This window comes from Scylla paramamosain, chromosome 29 (genome assembly GCF_035594125.1).
Source record: "Scylla paramamosain isolate STU-SP2022 chromosome 29, ASM3559412v1, whole genome shotgun sequence".
NCBI classification, from domain to species: domain Eukaryota; kingdom Metazoa; phylum Arthropoda; class Malacostraca; order Decapoda; family Portunidae; genus Scylla; species Scylla paramamosain.
This window is the reverse complement of record NC_087179.1, coordinates 2,347,334-2,371,944: the sequence shown is the minus strand read 5'-3', so window position 1 is coordinate 2,371,944 and position 24,611 is coordinate 2,347,334. Positions and strand designations below refer to the sequence as shown.

General features: G+C 41.3%; 1 protein-coding gene across 1 annotated transcript in view; it reads left to right on the top strand.

The window, feature by feature from the left end:
• Nucleotides 1-23,999, top strand: part of LOC135115802 (metabotropic glutamate receptor 3-like) — a 35,148-nt gene extending 11,149 nt beyond the window's left edge. The window contains exons 3-4 of the mRNA XM_064032817.1: nucleotides 17,573-17,743; nucleotides 23,802-23,999. Coding sequence (XP_063888887.1) covers nucleotides 17,573-17,743; nucleotides 23,802-23,999 — 369 coding nt within the window. The remainder of the gene's footprint in view (nucleotides 1-17,572; nucleotides 17,744-23,801) is intronic.
• The last annotated feature ends 612 nt before the right edge of the window (nucleotides 24,000-24,611 follow it).

The following is a 24,611-nucleotide window of genomic DNA, read 5'->3' as shown; positions in this document are numbered from 1 at the left end:
TCTCTCTCTCTCTCTCTCTCTCTCTCTCTCTCTCTCTCTCTCTCTCTCTCTCTCTCTCTCTCTCTCTCACTGGGATGCAGAAAATCTCCTCTAAATTCCTCCAAATGTATTCATAGAAATAATAAGTCTTGCGTCTTCCTGTCGCCCTCCCGTGAGTCTGCCTGCGCCACCTGGGTGTTCTTGTCTCCTCCTCTGCCTCAGAAATTTTTCCGACCACACTTCGGTTCTTCTGTCTTCCTTTTCGATTTCCCTCTGTTGTCTCTGCTTCTTGTATATTCGCATTTTATTGTGTTTTCTTCTGTGGAAGTATTTTTCTCTTTCGTCTGATCTCGTATCTCTTTGTTTCATCTAGACTCTCTCTCTCTCTCTCTCTCTCTCTCTCTCTCTCTCTCTCTCTCTCTCTCTCTCTCTCTCTCTCTCTCTCTCTCTCTCTCAACACATTTGGAGGGAATCTAGTGGGTACTAGAACCAAATGGCTTGCCTGAATCCTGAAAATATTCTGTGGCCCTTAACACACACACACACACACACACACACACACACACACACACACACACACACACACACACACACACACACACACACACACACACACACACACACACACACACACACACACACACACACACACACACACACACACACACACACACACACACACACACACACACACACACACACACACACACACACACACACACACACACACACACACACACACACACACACACACACACACAAACAGTTCCAGCTCATAACATCGTAAATCAAATCTTTCTTTTGACTTTTTTTTTATTGTTCTTCCCTTCCCTGGCCACTTATAGTTTTTTTTTCTATATTGTTTTAATATTCCCACTCTTTTCTCATTACTCGTTCTCTCCACCTCCTCCATTACCAATGCCACACCTTATGCAGTCCAGCGCAGAATTCAGGTCATGATGCAAATACTGGAAATATTATAGGAGGAGGCAGTACACACCTGCCGAAACGATAATTACTCCCAGTGAGGTCTAAAGCACTGTTCAGGGGGTGCTGTCTCACAACACAAGGGGGCAGTCACAGCCTGCCCTCTAAAGACAACTCTCTTCCTCCACACAAAACTACAAGCACCTAATAACACACACCCTTCACTCAAAAATTTTTTAAATCATCATGGCGACTCCTACACCAGCCTCGGAGTCCCCATTTGGGGAGGGGACCACAAATGTCCCCAGGTCGGACTGCCTTTCTGTCGACGCCCCTAAGTGTCTTGACACCCCCCTCAACTTTTTCTTCATTAACTTCAGCAACATTCGCGGTCTAAGATCTAATTTTCAATCTGTAGAACACCACCTCTCCTCTTCTAAACCTCATTTTCTTTTCCTCACTGAAACTCAGGTGTCTGAGGCAACTGACAGTATCCCCTTTTCTGTTCCCTCCTACTTTCTCTATCCTCATTTTCGATCCAAAGCTGGATGCTGCGTTTATGTGCGCAATGACTTAACCTGCTCGCGTGCCCACGCTCTTGAATCTTCCGAGTTTTCCACCATCTGGCTACGACTACAGAGTCACTCTCATAATAGATTTATCTGTGCTCTATACCTCTCACCTAACTCCTCTGATTATAAGAAATTCTTTCACTACTTAACTTCCAAAGTGGAGCACATTCTGACCCTCTTCCCTTTTGCAGAGATCTCCATTCTTGGAGACTTCAATGTTCACCACCAGCTTTGACTTTCCTCTCCCTTCACTGACCATCCAGGTGAACTAGCCTACAATTTGCTATCCTCCATGACCTAGAGCAATTGGTGCAACACCCTACTCGTATTCCTGACCGTCTTGGAGATACGCCCAACATTCTTGACCTTTTCCTGACCTCTAATCCTTCTCCTTATGCTCTCACCCTTTTTTCTCCGCTGGGCTCCTCCGATCACAATCTCATATCTTTATCTTGTCCTATCTCTCTAATCCGTCCTCAGGATCCCCCTAAGCGAAGGTGCCTCTGGCGTTTTGCCTCTGCTAGCTGGTGGGACCTGAGGAGGTATTTTGCTGATTTTCCTTGGAATGACTACTGCTTCCGTGTCAGAAACCCGTCTTTGTGTGCTGAGTGCATAACAGAGGTGATAGTGTCCGGCATGGAGGCGTACATTCCTCACTGTTTTTCTCGTCCTAAACCTTCTAAACCTTGGTTTAACACAGCTTCTTCTCGTGCTATACATGATAGAGAGGTGGCCCACAAAAGGTGCTTAAGCCTTCCATCACCAGAATCTCATGCACTTTATATTTCTGCCCGGAACCATGCCAAGTCTGTTCTCAAACTAGCCAAAAACTCCTTAATTAACAGAAAATATCAAAACCTTTCAAGATCTAACACCCCTCGTGATTTCTGGCATCTAGCCAAAAATATCTCCAATAACTTTGCTTCTTCTTTCCCGCCTCTATTTCAACCAGATGGCACCACTGCTATCACATCTATTTCTAAAGCTGAACTCTTTGCTCAAACCTTTGCTAAAAACTACCTTTGACGATTCTTTGCCTGTTCCTCCCTCTCTTCCACCCTCCGACTACTTCATGCCACGTATAAAAATTCTTCGCAATGATGTTTTCCATGCCCTCGCTGGTCTAAACCCTCGGAAGGCTTATGGTTCTGATGGGGTCCCTCCTATTGTTCTCCGAAACTGTGCCTCCGTGCTTGCACCTTACCTAGTCAAACTCTTTCAGCTCTGTCTGTCAACATCTATCTTTCCTTCTTGCTGGAAGTTTGCCTACATTCAACTTGTTCCTAAAAAGGGTGACCGTTCTAATCCTTCAAACTACCGTCCTATTGCTTTAATGTCCTGCCTATCTAAAGTTTTTTAATCTATCCTCAACAGGAAGATTCTTAAACATCTATCACTTCACAACCTTCTATCTGATCGCCAGTATGGGTTCCGTCAAGGCCGCCCTGCAGGTGATCTTCTGGCTTTCCTTACTGAGTCTTGGTCATCCTCTTTTAGAGATTTTGGTGAAACTTTTGCTGTTACCTTGGACATATCAAAAGCTTTTGATAGAGTCTGGCACAAAACTACCCTCCTACGGTTTCTATCCTTCTGTCTGTAACTTCATCTCAAGTTTCCTTTCTGACCGTTCTATTGCTGCTGTGGTAGACGGTCACTGTTCTTCTAAATCTATTAACAGTGGTGTTCCTCAGGGTTCTGTCCTGTCATCCACTCTCTTCTTATTATTCATTAATGATCTTCTAAAACAAACTTCTTGTCATATCCACTCCTACGCTGATGATATCACCCTGCACTTTTCCACGTCTTTTCATAGAAGTCCATCCCTTCAGGAGGTAAACATATCACGCAGGGAAGCCACAGTACGCTTGACTTCTGATCTTTCTAAAATTTCTGATTGGGGCAGAGCAAACTTGGTATTGTTCAATGCCTCAAAAACTCTATTCCTCCATCTATCAAATCGACACAACCATCCAGACAACTATCCCCTCTTCTTCAATGACACTCAACTGTCCCCCTCCTCTATATTGAACATCCTCGGTCTGTCCTTTACTTATAATCTGAACTGGAAACTTCATATCTCATTTCTAGCTAAAACAGCTTCTATGAAGTTAGGTGTTCTGAGACGTCTCCGCCAGTTTTTCTCACCCCCCCCCCCCAGCTGCTAACTCTGTACAAGGGCCTTATCCGTCCATGTATAGAGTATGCTTCACATATCTGGGGGGGTTCCACTCATACTGCTATTCTAGACAGGGTGGAATCAAAAGCTTTTCGTCTCATCAACTCCTCTCCTCTAACTGATTGTCTTCAGCCTCTCTCTCGCAATGTTGCATATCTAGCTGTTTTCTACCGCTATTTTCACGCTAACTGCTCTTCTGATCTTGCTAACTGCATGCCTCCCTTCCTTCTGCGGCCTTGCTGCACAAGACTTTCTTCTTTTTTCTCACCCCTATTCTGTCCACCTCTCTAATGCAAGAGTTAACCAGTATTCTCAATCATTCATCCCTTTTCTGGTAAACTCTGGAACTCCCTGCCTGCTTCTGTATTTCCACCTTCCTATGACTTGAATTCCTTCAAGAGGGAGGTTTCAAGCCACTTATTCATCATTTTTTGACCACTGCTTTGACCCTTTTATGGGACTGGCATTTCAGAGGGCATATTTTTTTATTGGATTTTTGTTGCCCTTGGCCAGTGTCCTTCCTACATAAAAAGAAAAAAAAGACATCCCCTGCGTGAAGCCATGGTGTGACTGTTTTTATCAAGTTATGTTTGTCTAAATGGTCCCTAATATTCCTTGCTATTATTGACTAATATCTTACTAACAACTGAAGTTAAGCTGACAGATCTATAATTAAACGCCAAAGTTTTATCACCTTTCTTAAAGATGGGTACTACATTAGCCTGCCTCCACATTACTGGTACCTCACCTGACTCAAGTGATTTCCTAAAGACAGAAACTAACGACTCACTAATAACTTTTTTTCATTCCTTCAGTACTCTGGGATACATATCATCTGGTCCTTGTGTCTTGAACTCTTTTCGCCGATCTACCTCATGTTCCAATATTTCCTTAGTTATGGAAATATGTCTCAGCTTCTTTCTCATCTTCTCTAAACATCTGTTCACTATTTGGCATTCCCTGCATGTCTTCCTGGGTGAAGACAGTTGAAAAATACTCATTCGGAATTTTACTAATCTCCTCCCTAGAACTAACCAACTCCCAATCTGCTGCCTTTAATGGATATATAGTATCCTTATTCTTCGTCCTATATACCTGATAAAATCCCTTGGCGCCTGGCTGGCTACCTTTAATTCATAATTGCCCTTAGCTTTCCTCGTTAACCTCTTGACTGTTCTAATTCATTATATTGTGGCCTTAAAGCTTCTTCACCTGTCCTTAGTCTCTTATATAAACTTCTCTTCCGCCCTATATAATATTTTAACCTAGCAGTCATCCATTTAGGGTCATTTTTCTGTGATCTTATTGTTCTATACGGGATGTTTGCTAACTGACTGGTATGCAATTTAGCTACGAAATATTTATACAACCCATCTACATTTACTTCACCTAATCCCCTCATCTCGGCCCCTTCCATCCTCTCCACTCCCTCATCTACTCGCCTCGACCTCACCTCTCGCATTTCAGCATGACCTGACCCTCGAACATACTCACACCTATCCCCCCTCCCCCCATCTCTCTCTCTCTCTCTCTCTCTCTCTCTCTCTCTCTCTCTCTCTCTCTCTCTCTCTCTCTCTCTCTCTCTCTCTCATACAAAACTGACATTAAAATTACTGTACAAGGAAACAAATCTGAGATTCTACAGGTGGTGAAAGCAAATGTTTATGAAAACAATGGATGATGAAAGAAAGAATGATGAAAGGGGAAGGAGAAAGAGGAGGAGGAAGAGGAGGAGGGGAAAGGATGATAAAAGATTAATGAAGGGAGAAGAGGAGAAGAAAGAGGAGGATTCTAGACCAGGTGATTACTGAAGGGAAAAGAAGGTGGAGGAGGAGGAGGTGGAAGGGTGAAGAGGGTGAGATAGGCGAGGCAGATGGATGGGTTGAGGTACTTATGTATTTATGGATGTATATATTGATGGATAAATAGAGTGAAAGAGAGAGTAATGGATGCATTTTTAGACACTGTGAGGGAGATGGAAAGGAGTGGAATGAATGAATGGCAGTAGGTGAATAGGTGAATGAATGAGAAAGGGTGGAATGCATGAGAATGTTATGCGTCTAACATACAAAACACAAATAGTCTCCATTACTGTTGGAAAAATAAGGAAATCAATTTAAAAAATCCTACATCACTGTTGAAGCATTTAAAATAAGACAAAAAAATAATTAATTACTATTGAAAAAAAGAAAACACACACACACACACACACACACACACACACACACACACACACACACACACACACACACACACACACACACACACACACACACACACACACACACACACACACACTTCCATCACAGTAAAAAAATAATAATAATAATAATAAAATAAATAAACAAATAAAAAAAAACACAGGAAATATTCCTTCACCAGTGTTGAAATGATACAAACATAAATAAAAAACAAGAAATCGTCCATCACTGTACAAATATTAAACAAGAACATACAAAACATCCTTCATCAGTTAAAAATAAAATAAGAAAAATTATCGTCTCCTAAAAGCTGTAGAGATAAGGAGCAGTAATCTGGATGGGACAAGAAATAATAGGTTCAAACTTGATATACTCGTAGTCAATTTAAGAAAGAGACAGGAAGGAACTGGTTCTCAAATAAAATGGTAGATGAAAGGAATAGAATTAGTAATTAGGTTTTAGTGCCGAGTCCTTACATAGCTTTAAAAAGAGAATGAGACTAATTTATGGATGAGGAATATTGGTGGAAATAGGTACAAGTTTCATACAATAATTGCTTCGCAAAAGTCTGACGGTTTCATGCAGATAGCAAGAGATATTCATATGCTTCGATATTAAACTCACACGTCACTGTCAAAACACTACCACCTCTCTCCCTTCCCTTCTCCTTCCCTTCCTTTCCCTTCCCTTCCCTTCCCTTCTTTTCTTTTTCCCCCGTCCTCATCTCTTCTTTCCCTCCCTCCATCCCCATTGCGGTGAGGGAAGGAGGAGGCCTAAGGAGAATTTGCGTGTTTAATCTGGGAGGCTTCTGGCTGGTTGTCAGACTGTGGTGGGACTAAGGGGGAAGAGATGTTGTGTTGGGGAGCGAATATGGTGGCAGAGTTTGGGTTGGGGATTGGGGGCAGGACGTGTTCTTTGTCTACCAGCCTCTACTCCACCAACATGAAAGCATTTTTTTTTCCGGCTTTTATGTCCAGTTTCCTTAATCTATTAGGGATAGGACGATACTTCTAACGAAGGACTTTGATTTGGCATTTGGGAACCATTATTCCGGGTGTGTGCCCTTCCTACTCTTGAACCGTGGCCAGGATTTGAAATATTTTTCCACCTGTCATCCTTACCCATAGATGGATTTGTCTGGTCTTTTAATGTTTCCCACTGACTCGACACTGACAACCTGATTCCCGAGTCTATTCCAGAATTCAGTGAAGGGAAATTCAACTGAACGTTTATGCCTATCCACGTGACGTCAGTCACGGGAGGGAATGTGACTCACGGAGACACGCTTCCCTTCACGAGACTCATTCTGAATACTGGCTAGATGGTGAGGTGACCCGCGCAATGTGGGCAGGCTGAGGCCACGAGGCTCCCTGCAGTGACTCATTCTGCTGTTGACGTACTGATGGTGGCTAATGGTGATGATGATGGCGGTAATAAGATGTAAGAGTGGAGGTGAATGAGCAGGAGGAGGAGGGGAGGAGGAGTACTTATCATCACAGGTCGATGGACGCCTCATTTTGCCCACCCACTGGTTCCATTCTCGGGTCTTGTAATCAATCCTTCTCCTCCACTCACTCCTCCTCTCCTCACTCAGGAAAGAAAATGATAAGATAAATAAATAAATAAAAATAAAATAAAATAAATAGATAAATAAATAAATAAAAGAACATGTAGGCGTCGCTTTGGCTAATTAAAATACTCATTTCATTCAATTTTCAACCCTTTCATACAAAATCTGAGTGCAGTGAAAAGCAAACACTTTCGAATGCATCACATTTCTGAGAGATCATCTTTGAGCCACAACCAAGGCTGAAATTCCGGTGTCCACCGTAGAGGAACACACAAGAACACAAAGAAAGAGCAAAGGAAATATTTTTTACTTAAATGTTTATTTATTTATTTATTTCATGAGGTTTCTATTGATGAGTTACATAATCAAGAAGTGTAGGATACCAGGCGAAGGGGAAAGAACTATTCAAGATCACGGTGTCATAACCAGCAAGGATTATAATGACAATTTTGATAATAAGACTTAAGAATGTCGCAGTCATGAAAGTTGCTAGCGTTCAAGTTATAGATGTTTTCACTGTTACAGTTCTTAAGTCATATACACACGTACAGTACCTTCTTCCATTTTCGCTATTTTTTCTTCCTCTACATTCCACCTTTACGCCTTCCTCTCATGTTTCCCTCTCCCCTTCCTCTTCCTCCTCCTGCCCTCTGTCCTTGTTTCTCCGGTGTCCTTACCTCTCTCTCTCTCTCTCTCTCTCTCTCTCTCTCTCTCTCTCTCTCTCTCTCTCTCTCTCTCTCTCTCTCTCTCTTGTAGTAGTAGTAGTAGTAGTACTAGTAGTAGTAGTTTAAATATTTTGTCCATTAATAAAAAAATAATGTGCCTTTACACCTCAGTGAATTATTTGATTAATGCTTATCATATTTTGAAACCAAGATCCTTATTATGGAGGCATGTCGGACTCGCTCAAATGATTCAGTTTGTTCATAATACAATTTAGTCGATTACAATGCACATCTTAGTTATAGGAGCATAAGTGGGGAGGCTTAGCAGTGTATTTATGTAACCCATATACAGCCAAGCTTATAAATGAAATCTATTTCTCTCTTGACTTGGATAGTGGAATTAGTAGCGATGTTAGTAAATTTGCGGATGACACAAAGATAGGTAGATTAATTAGGTCAGAAGCGGATGCCATCGCCTTGCAGACAGACTTAGATAGAATGAATGAATGGACGGATAGATGGCAAATGCAATTTAATATCAATAAATGCAAAGTGCTTAGCGTAGGTAGAGGAAACCCACACAATAGGTACACATTAAACACCCAAACTCTGGTAGGTACAGGGTACGAGAAAGATTTAGGAGTTATAGTTAGCTCTGAACTCCGTCTAGGGAAACAATGCATAGAAGCCAGAAACAAGGCAAATAGGGTACTAGGATTCATTTTTAGGAGTGTTAAAAGTAGAAGGCCGGAAGTAATATTAAAGTTATACTTGGCGCTGGTCAGACCTCATCTAGACTACGCTGTGCAGTTCTGGTCCCCACATTACAGGAAAGATATAGGTCTATTAGAATCAGTACAGAGGAGAATGACTAAAAGGATCCAGGGGATGAGGAGTATTCCTTACGAAGCGAGGTTGAAGCGGTTAAATTTACATTCTCTAGAGAGACGTAGGTTAAGAGGGGACCTGATAGAAGTCTTTAAGTGGTATAGGGGTTATAACAAGGGAGATGTAAGCAAAATTCTTAGGATCAGCAACCAAGGTAGAACAAGAAATAACGGGTTCAAGCTTGAAAAATTTAGGTTTAGGAAGGAGATAGGAAAAAATTGGTTCTCAAATAGAGTGGTAGATGAGTGGAACGGACTCAGTAATCATGTAGTTAGTGCCAGGACACTAGAGAGCTTTAAGAGAAGATTAGACAAGTTTATGGATGGGGATAACAGATGGAAATAGGTAGGAGTGTTTCATACAGGGACTGCCACGTGTAAGCCTGGTCGCTTCTTGCAGCTTCCCTTATTTCTTATGTTCTTATGTTCTTATTTCCAATTACTTCATATGGAAACAATGTTTTAGCAATAGTATAGCCACCTAAATTCATAGTTGGTATGTTATATAAACAACTAAATATAACCATTGATGATTTTTTGTCAACGTTTGGAGAACATTTTAATTACTATTTCTCAATTTAAGCTAACGTGTTACCTCATAGGATATTTCAATATCAACTTACTAAAAAATGTTAGCCATATGCGGAAATTTAGAGACTTCTTTGTATTCATATATGTACTACCCAACCATTACCAAACCTACAAGGGTAACTAATGTCTCAGCCACACTCATCTAACACATCTGGACAATTAATATAACCTTTCAGGCCAGTAGTATTCTTTATACAAGTGTCAGTGACCACTTTCCAGCTTTCACTTCCTTTCCCCGTCCAGTTGTTAGATCACAGCGTGTCAAAACTACACCTCGCAAGAGGATTTTCTCTAATGCAAATATGGATTTTTTTTTTTTTTTATTTATTTTTTTTTTATTTATTATTTTTTATCGGATGTAAGAAATTAGAATTATGAGACACTAGTCTTAGCAGACCTTAATGAGATTTGTGATACGTTCATCGACAATTTTACATATTTTTATAGCAAATATTTTCTATCAAAAAAATATAAATTTAAGAAAAAAAAAATCAGCTAAAGAAGCCATTTATAACTCAACCTAAAAAAAATTATTAAAGAGCGTAGCAGTTTAGAGATTTTCAGGAAAATGGCCTATAACATATGAACACATGTTTAAGAAATATAGAAACACAGTAACATCAGTAATTAAAACAGCAAGATCCATTTATCATAAATCAGAACTAAACAAAAACGCTGGCAATATAAAGGAAACTTAAGAAGTTGTCAATGACATAATGGGTAAGAATATTCATCACTTACCAGTCTCCATTACTTTTGATGTTAAAACTACTTCTGATAATAAGGAAACAGCAGAATCACTTAATTGTTTCTTTTGTAACATTGGAAACATCCTTCATCAAGCCATGCAACCATCACCTGTACGATTCGAAACATATCTTTCTAAGCGTGCCATTTCATCATTCTTAATAACCGACATCATCACATGAAATTGAAAACATTATAAAAGATCTTAAAATCACTTCACCAGTACACAACATGATCGATATAAAAATAGTCAAGAGATTTAGTAACATAATTTCAGCTTTCTTACAATACATCATTAATAGATCGTTCCATAAGAGTGTTTTCCAGAGAAAATGCAAATTGCACGTGTGACTCCAATATTCAAGAAAGATGATGAATCATTATATTGAAATAGACCTGTTTCAAAAATTATGTGCTTTAGCAAAATTTTTGAAAAAAAAAATATGGCTAAAAGATTAATGAATTATCCAACTATGTATTCATTATTGTCAGTTCACCAATATGAGTTCAGACCCAAATACAACACAGAGCTTACAGTGCAGCAGCTCTGCGAACGTGTTTATGAAGCCATTGATAGTAAATTATAACTAATAATTTTTTGTGACCTTATTAAAACATTCGATACACTTTCATACTTAATATTAGTAGATAAATCAAATGTATACGGTATCCTCGGTATTGCAAACAAGAGGTTCCGAAGCTGTTTAAACAGCAGACAACAGTACACAGTTTAAAGCAACACATCATCTTAATTGACTAATACCAATTTTGGAGTACCACAGGGGTCTATACTTGGTGCATTATTATTTTTGATCTATATATATTATATGTCTTTTTTTTTTCTTTTTATGTAGGAGCGACACTGACCAAGGGCAACAAAAAAAATTCAATAAAAAAATGCCCACTGAAATGCCAGTCACATAAAAGGGACAAATCAGTAGTAAAAAATTAGTGGTCTTGAAACCTCCCTCTTGAAGGAATTCAATTCATAGAGTTTACCAGAGAAAGGGATGAATGACTGAGAATACTGGTTAACTCTTGCATTAGAGAGGCGGACAGAATAGGGGTGAGAAAAAAGAAGAAAGTCGTGTGTAGCGAGGCCACAGGAGGAGGGGAGGCATGCAGTTAGCAAGACCGGAAGAGCAGTTAGCATGAAAATAGTGGTAGAAGACAGCTAGAGATGCAACATTGCGGCTGTGAGAGAGAGGTTGAAAACAGTCAACAGTTAGTTAGAGGAAAGGAGTTGATGAGACGAAAAGCTGTTGATTCCACCCTCTCAAGAAGAGCTGTATGAGAGGAACCTCCCCAGGCATGTGAAGCATACTCCATACATGGACGGATAAGGCTCTTGTACAGAGTTAGCAGCTGGGGGGGGGGATGAGAAAAACTGACAGAGACGTCTCACAACAGCTAACTTCATAGAAGCTGTTTTAGATAGAGATGAGATGTGAAGTTTCTAGTTCAGATTATAAGTAAAGGATAGACCGAGGATGTTCAGTGTAGAAGAGGGGGACAGTTGAGTGTCATTGAAGAAGAGGGGATAGTTTTCTGGAAAGTTGTGTCGAGTTGATGCATGGAAGAATTGAGATTTTGAGGCATTGAACAATACCAAGTTTGCTCTGCCCCAATCAGAAATTTTAGAAAGATCAGAAGTCAGCCGTTCTGTGGCTTCCCTGCGTGAAATGTTTACCTCCTGAAGGGTTGGACGTCTATGAAAAGACGTGAAAAAGTGCAGGGTGGTATCATCAGCGCAGGAGTGGATAGGACAAGAAGTTTGGTTTAGATGATCATCAATGAATAATAAGAAGAGAGTATGTGACAGGACAGAACCCTGAGGAATACCACTGTTAATAGATTTAGGAGAAGAACAACGACCGTCTACCACAGCAGCAATTGAACGGTCAGAAAGGAAACTTGAGATGAAGTTACAGAGAGAAGGATAGAAACCGTAGGAAGGTAGTTTGGAAATCAAAGCTTTGTACCAGACTCTATGAAAAGCTTTTGGTATGTCCAAGGACACAGCAAAAGCTTCACCAAAATCTTTAAAAGAGGATGACCAAGACTTAGAAAGGAAAGCCAGAAGATCACCCATACTGGCGATCAGATAGAAGGTTATGAAGTGATAGATGTTTAAGAACCTTCCTGTTGAAGATAGATTAAAAAACTTTAGATAGGCAGGAAATTAAAGAAATAGGACAGTAGTTTGAGGAATTAGAACGGTCACCCTTTTTTAGGAACAGGCTGAATGAATGTAGGCAAACTTCCAGCAAGAAGGAAAGGTAAATGTTGACAGATAGAGCTTAAAGATTTTGACTAGGCAAGGTACAAGCACAGAGGCACAGTTTCGGAGAACAATAGGAGGGACCCTATCAGGTCCATAAGCCTCCCGAGGGTTTAGGGCAAGGGCATGGAAAACATTCTTGTGAAGAATTTTAATAGGTAGCATGAAGTAGTCAGAAGGTGGACGAGAGGGAGGAACAAGCCCAGAATCGTCCAAGGTAGAGTTTTTAGCAAAGGTTTGAGCGAAAACTTATGCTTTGAAAATATATGTAATAGCAGTGATGCCATCTGGTTGAAAATAAAGGAGGGAAAGAAGAAGAAGCAAAGTTATTGAAGATATTTTTGGATAGATGCCAGAAGTTACGAGGGGAGTTAGATCTTGAAAGGTTTTGACACTTTCAGTTAATGAAGGAGTTTTTAGCCAGGTGGAGAACAGACTTGGCATGGTTCCAAGCAGAAATATAAAGTGCATGAGATTCTGGTGATGGAAGGCTTAAGTACCTTTTGTGGGCCACCTCTCAATCATGTATAGCACGAGAACAAGCTGTGTTAAACCAGGTTTGGAAGGTTTAGGTCGAGAACAAGAGTGAGGAATGTACTCATCCATTCCAGACACTATCACCTCTATTATGCGCTCAGCACACAAAGATGGGTCTCTGACATGGAAGGAGTAGTCATTCCAAGGAAAATCAGCAAAATACCTCCTCAGGTCCTCCCAACTAGCAGAGACAAAACGCAACAGGTACCTTCGCTTAGGGGGATCCTGAGAAAGGATTGGAGGGATAGGACAAGATTTGTGATCGGAGGAGCCCAATGGAGAAGAAAGGGTGATAGCATAAGCAGAAGGATTAGAGGTCAGGAAAAGGTCAAGAACGTTGGGCGTATCTCCAAGACGGTCAGGAATACGAGTAGAGTTTTGTACGAATTGCTCTAGGTCATGGAGGATAGCAAAGTTGAAGGCTAGTTCACCAGGATGATCAGTAAAGGGAGAGGAAAGCCAAAACTGGTGGTGAACATTGAAATCTCCAAGAATGAAGATCTCTGTAAAAGGGAAGAGGGTCAGAATGTGCTTCACTTTGGAAGTTAAGTAGTCAAAGAATTTCTTATAGTCGGAGGAGTTAGGTGAGAGGTATATAGTACATATAAATTTAGTTTGAGAGTGACTGTGTAGTCGTAACCAGATGGTGGAAAGCTCAGAAGATTCAAGAGCGTGGGCAAGAGAGCAGGTTAAGCCTTTGCGCTCGTAAACGCAACATCCAGGTTTGGATCGAAAATGAGGACAGAGAAAGTAGGAGGGAACAGAAAAGGGGTTACTGTCAGTTGCCTCAGACACCTGAGTTTCAGTGAGGAAAAGAAGAGGAGGTTTAGATGAGGAGAGGTGGTGTACTACAGATTGAAAATTAGATCTTAGACCGCGAGTGTTGCTGAAGTTAATGAAGAAAAAGTTGAGGGGGGTGTCAAGACACTTAGGATCGTTGACAGAAAGGCAGTCCGACCTGGGGACATTTATAGTCCCCTCCCCAGATAGGGACTGAGGCTGGTGTAAAAGTCGCCATGATGATTTTGAAATTTTTGAGTGAAAGGTGTGTGTGTTATTAGATGCTTGTAGTTTTGTGTGGAGGAAAAGAGTTGCCTTTAGATGGCAGGCTGTGACTGCCCCCTTGTGGTTTGAGACACAAAGGAAAACGTTCAGTGAGGTCACAGCTGGATTCAATGATAAGTACACAGCACCTGAGGAGGTATTTTGCTGATTTTCTTTGGAATAACTACTGCTTCCATGTCAGAGACCCGTCTTTGTGTGCTGAACACATAACAGAGGTGATTGTGTCTAGAATGGAGGCGTACATTCCTCACTCTTTTTCTTGACCTAACCCTTCCTAACCTTGGTTTAACACAGCTTATTCTCGTGCTATACATGATAGAGAGTAGGCCTACAAAAGGTACTTAAGCCTTCCATCACTAGAATCTCATGCACTTTATATTTCTGCCTGGAACCATGCCAAGTCTGTTCTCCAACTAGCCAAAAACTCCTTCATTAACAGAAAGTGTAAAAACCTTTCAACATCTAACTCCCCTCGTGCCTTCTGGCATCTAGCCAAAAATATCTCCAATAACTTTGCTTATTTTTCCTTCCCTCCTTTATTTCAACCAGATGGCACCACTGATATCACATCTATTTCTAAATCTGAACTCTTTGCTCAATGCTTTGCTAAAAACCCTACTTTGGACGATTCTGGGGTTATTCCTACCTCTCCTTCACCCTCTGACTACTTCATGCCACCTATTAAAATTCTTCGCAATGATGTTTTCCATACCCTTGCTGGCCTAAACCTTCGGAAGGCTTATGGACCTGATGGGATCCCTCCTATTGTTCTCTGAAACTGTGCCTCCGTGCTTGCACCTTGCCTTGTCAAACTTTTTCAGCTCTGTCTGTCAACATCTACCTTTCCTTCTTGCTGGAAATTTGCCTACATTCAGTCTGTTCCTAAAAAGATTAGCCGTTCTAATCTCTCAAGCTACCGTCCTATTACTTTAATTTCCTGCCTATCTAAATTTTTTTAATTTATCCTCAACCGGAAGATTCTTAAACATCTATCACTTCATAACCTTTTATCTGATCGCCAGTATGGGTCGCTCTACTGGTGATCTTCTGGCTTTCCTTACTGAGTCATGCTCATCCTCTTTTGGAGATTTTGGTGAAACTTTTGCTGTTGCCTTGGACATATCAAAAGATTTTCATAGAGTCTGGCACAAAGCTTTGATTTCCAAACTACCCTCCTGCGGTTTCTATCCTTCTCTCTGCAACCCTTCAGGAGGTAAACATTTCACGCAGGGAAGACACAGAACGCTTGACTTCTGATCTCTATAAAATTTATGATTGGGGCAGTATTGTTTGATGCCTCAAAAACTCAATTCCTCCTTGTATCAACTGGACACAACCTTCCAGACAACTATTCCCTCTTCTTCAATGACACTCAACTTTCCTCCTCTTCTACACTGAACATCCTCGGTCTGTCCTTTACTTATAATCTGAACTGGAAACTTCACATCTCATCTCTAGCTAAAACAGCTTCTATGAAGTTAGACGTTCTGAGACGTCTCCGCCAGATTTTCTTCCCCCCCCCCCCAGCTGCTAACTCTATACAAGGGCATTATCCGTCTATGTATGGAGTATGCTTCACATGTCTGGGAGGGGTTCCACTCATAATGCTCTTCTAAACAGGGTGGAATCAAAAGCTTTCCGTCTCATCAACTCCTCTCCTCTAACTGACTGTTGACTGTTTTCAACCTCTCTCTCACAGCCGCAATGTTGCATCTCTAGCTGTCTTCTACCACTATTTTCATGCTAACTGCTCTTCTGATCTTGCTAACTGCATGCCTCCCCCTCTTCCCGCGGCCTCGCTGCACAAGACTTTCTTCTTTCTCTCACCCATATTCTGTCCACTTCTCTAACGCAAGAGTTAACCAGTATTCTCAATCATTCATCCCTTTCTCTTGTAAACTCTGGAACTTCCTGCCTGCTTCTGTATTTTCACCTTGCTATGACTTGAAGTCCTTTAAGAGGGAGGTTTTAAGACACTTATCCATCAATTTTTGACTAATGTTTTGACTCTTTTATGGGACTGGCATTTCAGTGGGCATTTTTTTTTTTAATTGGATTTTTGTTGCCCTTGGCCAGTGACCCTCCTACATAAAAAAATAAAAAATGTGTTACAGTTCAAGGCGCTTAGTGCTGGAACCAGTCACCCCATGATGTCACACAAAAAAAAAAGATAAATAAATAGATAATAAATATTTCACTCTCCTTGAGAGTGTGGCCACAGAGGAGCGTAAGTGTATTGCCAGGTAGTGAGACTTTACTTCCTCTGCAGGCCATATCAAGGCCTATCGTCTAGGAGGCAGTAAACAACACTACTTAGCGAGATATATAACACTGTGTTGGACAGTGGCTACCCAGCGAGAAATATAGCACTTTACTGGACATTGGATGGATTTGTTACTGAGACCGATTGTCCAACTGGATTTTATACTTAGACCTTATATATGATTGTCGCTCGTTGTAATTGTCTTTCCCTTGAACGTAACTGGTGATTCTTTCTCAGATGATGGAATTAGTAGTTGGTGGAGTATTTTCTTTGCCTGTGCGTGGATAGAAACAGGCTGGCGACTTCACTAGTGTGACCTGACTTTACGACCGTTCGTGTAAAGGGTGCAAGAGTCAAAAGAGGACCTTGTAGCCTATACTAAGCCATGCACCCAGTTATGTAGGTGGTGACTTGGTGGGGAGCTAGTCCATTTGAGGAAGCTCTGGGAAGGGCAAGGATTTATGGCCATAACAATGTATTGTCTTTTTATTTTGATAATTTTCTGATCAATTTATGAAGTTATACATATATATATATATATATATATATATATATATATATATATATATATATATATATATATATATATATATATATATATATATATATATATATTAGTTTTAGCTATTGCAATGTCTGTGTTATTTTCATTATAAATATGAAATTAAGATTATGTTTATCAGTACATTTTCTTCGATATCATATTATTTAGCTTTTTTACTATATTCTGATTATCCTCTTATTTACAATATTTATAATATTGTATAATATTATGTATACCATTTGTCACAAGAGCCCTAAACACGTCTTGTGCTACCACACTTATTTATGATTTCAAATCCATAAAACAGTTCCGCTCGGTAGACTGTAACTGGAAACCTATTATGTATTATAATGTACTTTGTATTCTTAATAGCCAATAAAATTACCAATTAAATCTCTCTCTCTCTCTCTCTCTCTCTCTCTCTCTCTCTCTCTCTCTCTCTCTCTCTCTCTCTCTCTCTCTCTCTCTCTCTCTCTGTCATGATAGAATGATGCGTTTATGCATTGCAATTTTTCTGTAAACTAACACATTTGTTTATTTGACATTCTCCTCCTTCTCTTCCCGCAGATGAGCTTCTTCTCCACGTCGCCGGAGCTGAGCAACAAGCAGCGCTTCGAGCACTTTTCTCGCACCATACCTTCCGACCACTACCAGGTTAAGGCAATGGTAGAGATCATGAAGAAGCTTGGTTGGTCCTACATCTCCATCTTATACGAGGAGTCCAACTACGGCATCAAGGTGCGTTGCGTTCATATTAGACTCTAGAATCGTGGTCACTGAAACTGAAGACTTCATCATCGTGTTCTGCCAGCCTGCCCGTCCGCACTGTATATATACTAACCTGCGCATGCGGTGCGGTTTAGGAATACTTGTCATTGTTAATATTAAAAGCAGGCAGCAATTGTGAATACAGCTAAATATTGAATATTTAGAATTGCACACAATAGATAACAATTGCTGCTTGTATAACAGTAAAAGCAGTAAGTATTCCTAAAGCGTACCGCATGTACGGTTTCAGACGGAAAGGTTACCAAAGTGCGATGATGCAACCTTCAGTTCTCGTGACTGCAACTATAGGTGGTTTCGTCCAGTGCTTTTGGTGATGATTGTGGTTCGTTCGTTTCTTTTCTGTAAGAGGAAACGGAGGGGATCCATTTTTGTTGTTAAATATAGAGAAGGATTTGTGGAGGTATTGTTATATGTGTAAACACACACACACACACACACACACACACACACACAGACACAGGTCAGGACGACGCAGGGGGGGGGGGGAGTGGCCGTTTTCTGCCGCTCTGCCCTCAGCCCCTCACACCTCCCTGTCGATATTCCTGCCGGTGTGGAGGCCCTGTGGGTGAGAGTCACGCCCCCCTCCCATCCCAGCAACACGGCCTCCATCATAGTTTGCGTCGTGTACCACCCCCCACGAGCCGCCACAGCACAGTTACTCACCGCTCACATCATCAACACTGCTGATGCCCTGAGGGTGAGGTATCCTGTTGCCAAGCTGGTCATCTGTGGGGACTTTAACAGATTAGATATCAACGATATCCTACACCAGCTCCACCTCACCCAGGTCGTGGACTTCCCCACCCACCAGCAAGCCATCCTCGACCTTATACTCACAGACCTGGGCCAGCAGTACTCGCCACCCAAGCCGCTGCCTCCCATGGGACGGAGCACCCACCTCTCCATACTGTGGTCACCCACACCCACCACCTCGACCCCCCGGTCAGCTGTCACCAGGACCCACCGCCCCATGCCTGACTCAGCCATGAGGGAGTTTGGGCAGTGGGTGACACAACACCCGTGGACCGAGGTGCTGGATGAGGAGGACGTCCACTTAAAATGGCAAAATTACGTCGCCACCACCACAGCAGCCTTCCACCACTACTTCCCAGCCAAGAGCGTCACAACTCACCCGTCTGATGCTCCCTGGATGACGCCCCGCATTAAAAGACTCATGCGTCAGCGGACCTGGGCGTTCCACTCCTGCCCGGTCCTTTACAGGAAACTAAGAAACAGAGTAATCAGGGAGATTAAGAATGCAAAGGCAAGCTATTACCCAGACAAGATACACCACCTCAAGCTGACCAACAACAGACAGTGGTACGCTAAGATCAAAGCTTTGTGTGGCTTACAAAAGCACACTTCATCTCTTCCTTGCACCTCACACCTTCCTGCTAATCTTGCGGCTCAGGAGATGAACGATCACTTTGCTGCTATATGTCAAACCTTTCCTCCTCTCCACACCACTCCGCTTCCTGCCTATCTTCCCGCTCCCTCCCCTCCACACACTGTCCAGGCGATGGATGTTTTTAAGAGAATACTTAAATTTAAACCAAGATCCACCACACCCACTGACCTTCCTATAAAAATTTACAAGGAATTTGCTGTAGAGCTAGCAACACCGCTATGCTCCATAATAAACGCCTCACTCTCCCAACACTCTTGCCCCGCGGACTGGAAGACATCTTACGTCACCCCCATCCCCAAAACTTCCAGTCCTCAGTCACTCAATGACCTCAGGCCAGTCTCTATCACTCCCATCCCTAGCCTTATTTGTGAAGATTTTGTATATGACTGGGCATACACCAAAATTTGTAACACCGTGGATATCAGACAATTCGTAAATATTAAAGCCACCTCCACCTCACATTACCTGACCAGCTTCCTTGAATTCATCCACAGCCACCTGGACAAGCGAAACACCTCTCTAGCTGTTGCTTTTGTGGACTTCAAAAACGCCTTTGATCTTGTTGATCACACTGTTGTCATCAGCAAGGCAGTAAGTCTGGGTCTCCCTCCTAATCTGATAGCGTGGCTAGCAGACTTCCTCACAGGGAGACGTCAGGCCGTTCGCTATCAGGGCTCTGTCTCTAATTTCCAACAGCTGACATGTGGAGTCCCCCAGGGGACCAAGATGGGTCCTCTATGCTTCCTCCTCCTCATCAACGACGCCCTCACCGACACCCCCCATCGCTGGAAGTGTGTGGACGACTGCACCGTGGGCGTCCCAGTTTCCACCAAGAACCCGGACTACTCGCCACTGCAAGCAATTCTGGAGCGACTGCAGACGTGGACAGAGGAGAGCAGGATGACCATCAACCACAGCAAAACTGTGGTGATGCATTTCTGTACCTCCACTGTACCAGTGCCCCCTCCCCGGCTCACAGTGGGCCCTCACCCCCTCCAGGTGGTCCAATGTGCCAAGCTTCTCGGAGTCACGGTGGACGACCAGCTGACCTGGAAGCAGCATGTCGCCAGCACCGTGAGATCAGCTACCTACAGGCTGTACATGCTGCGCAGACTCAGGTCGCTGGGGACGCCGACAGATGAGTTAAGGGGGGTGTACCTTACCTTCATCCTCCCCAAACTCATGTACGCCTCCCCAGCGTGGTCCTCCTCCCTCACACACACTCAACAGCTACAGCTAGAGAGTGTGCAGAAAAGGGCGTGCAGGGTCATCCTTGTCCCTGCATACACCACCTATGAAGAAGCCCTGACCACCCTGAGTCTGTCCAGAATATCCACCAGGCACCGAGAGGCTCTGGAGAAGTTTGGGAGGAGACTACTGCATCATCCACGTCTCAGAAACATGCTGCCGCCCGACGCGCCTCGCCCGGTCCGTGCCACCAGACACCACAACAAAATAACGCCCTTGAAGGCGCCGCGCACGGACCGGTACAGACTCAGTGCGATTCCCACCATGGTGCGAGCCATCAATCAATAGTATTTCCCTCCTAGATTAGACTTACCTTTAGGATTAATGTTAAGTTTTTCCCCATCCCCTATGTACATTTTCAGTTTGTCAACTGCCTAAATAATAAACCGTTTATTATTATTTTATTTATTATTACACACACACACACACACACACACACACACACACACACACACACACACACACCCACACACACACACACACATCGATATGACTTTTCTACTCCCACGTTCTCTTGTTGTTATTGTTGTTGTTGTTGTTGTTGTTGTTGTTGTTGTTGTTGTTGTTGTTGTTGTTGTTGCTGTTGTTGTTTTCTTGTTCTTGTTCTTATTCTTGTTTCTATTGTTCTTGTTGTTCTTGTTCTTGTTCTTGTTCTCCTTCTTATTATTATTTTTCTTCCTCTTCTTCTTCTTCTTCTTCTTCTTCTTCTTCTTCTTCTTCTTCTTCTTCTTATTATTATTATTATTATTATTATTATTATTATTATTATTATTATTTCTTTTCTTCTTTTTCTTCTTTTTGCTGTTATTGATGTAGTTTTACTTCTCCTCCTCATAAGGTATGAAGGTCATACCTTACTGGCATCACTAGCGTCGTTTCTCTCCTTGATGTCCTCATTGTCCAAATTCATGCATACATTTTCATTTTTCTTTCTACTTTCTTTCTCTCTCTCTCTCTCTCTCTCTCTCTCTCTCTCTCTCTCTCTCTCTCTCTCTCTCTCTCTCTCTCTCTCTCTCTCTTTCACTGAAAAATCACCATTCTGCTCATTGCACTTTATATATATATATATATATATATATATATATATATATATATATATATATATATATATATATATATATATATATATATATATATATATATATATATATATATATATATATATATATATATATATATATATATATATATATATATATATATATATATATATATATATATATATACTTTTTTTTTCTCCCTAACTCACAAATTTTATGTGATGGAAGGAAGGCAGGAAAAAAAGTGAGAAAAGAATACCCTCCATAAAAAGTCACGATATTTCTCTTTCCTTGGTTCATATTCCCTCTGATTCACGACTCACAAGAAGAGGAAAGAGGAAGAAGGCAAATTCATTTTTTTTCCCTTCATTATTTCTTGGCTGGAAGGTTAAGGAATTTTTCCTCCGTGCCTTAATAGGGAAAGGAGAGAGAGTTGTGGGAGGTGTGTGTGTGTGTGTGTGTGTGTGTGTGTGTGTGTGTGTGTGTGTGTGTGTGTGTGTGTGTGTGTGTGTGTGTGTGTGTGTGTGTGTGTGTGTCTGTGTGTGTGTGTACTCTTTCCTTTCTCTAGTCTAACATATTTTCTTTTTAGTCCTTCTTTCGTCCTTCTCCCTCCTTCCCATTAGCTTGTTTCACATATGAAGACATCTATGAGAGGTTACGGATGTTTCTTTAATTACTTCAGAACATCTCAGGACACGGTTGTTCTGCGTGAGAGGAAATATAATCTTGGGGACACTGCGATACACTTGTGATGTGTGTGAATATGTGCCTTTTTCAATGAGTAATTTACGAGTGCTTATAAGTTGATATAGTTGGTGTGTTCGAGTAAAAGACGCGTATGATGAGAGTTCTTCTTGATTTAATAACAGAGAATGTACACACTTGATACGAGACAAAATTGTAACGTGACGATTGATATTCCCTCTCTCTGAAGTGATATGAAATGATGACTGAGCAGCGTCTCTCAAGACTAACTGTGACTCAGCGGAACTGAGGACTGACTGTTCGTGACTGACTCTCGGACGGGACTGAGTGCTCGCTACCATGTGGGCTGTGTTTATCTGAACTAAGTGGATCACGTTTTGGTTTTGGAGGAGAAGAAATTACCAATGAGCTGCCGTGAAATGAGGTGAAACAGCCAATGAGAGATCTCGTTATTTTAGCCAATGACCAGCGAGAAGGACTGAGAGCAAACACAGGTGTTTTCCGTAAGGACTGGAAGTGGGGGTGAAATTTCCTTGAGAGGTAGAGGAGGAGAAAGTTTAAAATAAAATACTCTGCTTGGACATGGACAGACATGGGATGAATATATGAACACACGCATATGGAATGGATATATTAAATTGTGAATATACATATGTATAATAATAATAATTGTCGAGATTGGTACAGATGCTTTTCCCCACAAAAAATGCGCCCTCGATTTTGGATATAACAATAAAGAGAGCAGTAAGATGGGAGCAATTAACAGATAATGCGTGACATCAGAGAGAGAGAGTACGGAACGAGAACCTTAATAATAACATACAGACATGATGATATACTAGAATACATGTACAACATATATAAGTAAAGAGAAATACACACACACACACACACACACACACACACACACACACACACACACACACACACACACACACACACACACACACACACACACACACACACACACACACACACACACACACACACACACACACACACACACACACACACACACACACACACACACACACATACACACACACACACACACACACACACACACACACACACACACACACACACACACACACACATAAACACACACACACATATATATATATATATATATATATATATATATATATATATATATATATATATATATATATATATATATATATATATATATATATATATATATATATATATATATTGTCAGGATCGCTTACTCACTTACGATCGTACGATTCCGGTTATCTTTCCAAGAAAGTGGACGTTACACTGATCCCGGAAAGTTTTAAAGGTCTGGATTTTTAAAGACTTCGAGTGCCTACCTGACCTACCCGAAATCGCCAGAATTACACCCTCTCACTCTACCTTTACCTTGACACAGCACACTTGGAATCATCCCTAATTCCAGATCAATGTTGGGGGAATAGAAAACATGATTATTCTATGTTACAACCATATATATTAATACTAATGATAATTCACAAACAACATGAGGTAGTACACGTTAATACATGACGTTCTCGTCACATCACACAACACCAGAACCCGTTTACACTTCCACCAGTCACTGAAATATTTCCCTCAACCGCAGGATTTTACTCAGATGCCATTACTGCGTCCCCAGACAATAATTCCCATATTTCGCCTCCTCAAACCTCACAGGACATCACCAAAGATCACCCATAACACCATAATACCATCCCTAAAATCACCAATACACCACAAAACCAGCTTCCAAGGCCAGCACCACGGCCTCCACTTACAAAATGGCTGCCAGTTTGACCTATGACCTCTTCGAACAGCGTCACCGGCACAACTCATCAACTGAATTTCAGCGGACAAGAGCTCTTGGTACAACAGAAGACTCGCTAACCTGATCCTGGATATCAAGGTTATACCGCTACATCACAAATACCTCCACAAACTCACTCCATCACCAATCCACACCAAGATTCTTCCCTGAGAGACACCTCCCGTCCGTTCTACCTCAAGGCACCTTCCAAGGAGGGGAACGTTCTGCGTTCCGCTCCTTGGATTGTGTTGTTGCCCATTCAAGCTCCCCTCGTTTCAATATATTTCCACCTCAATTATACTTCCTCCCTTATACATACAAAGACATAGAGAACTTAAATTATGAAGAGAATAATGCTACATGATATAAAATGAGTAAATAACCCTTGCACTACTTATAATCAATGATAAGGACAATGTCTGGAAAGCAGGTAACCGGAACACAGGGGACACTTAGAAAACGTGTTCCTTTTCAAGGTAAATTCGGCCAATAACATGACAAAATAAATAAATATATATATATATATATATATATATATATATATATATATATATATATATATATATATATATATATATATATATATATATATATATATATATATATATA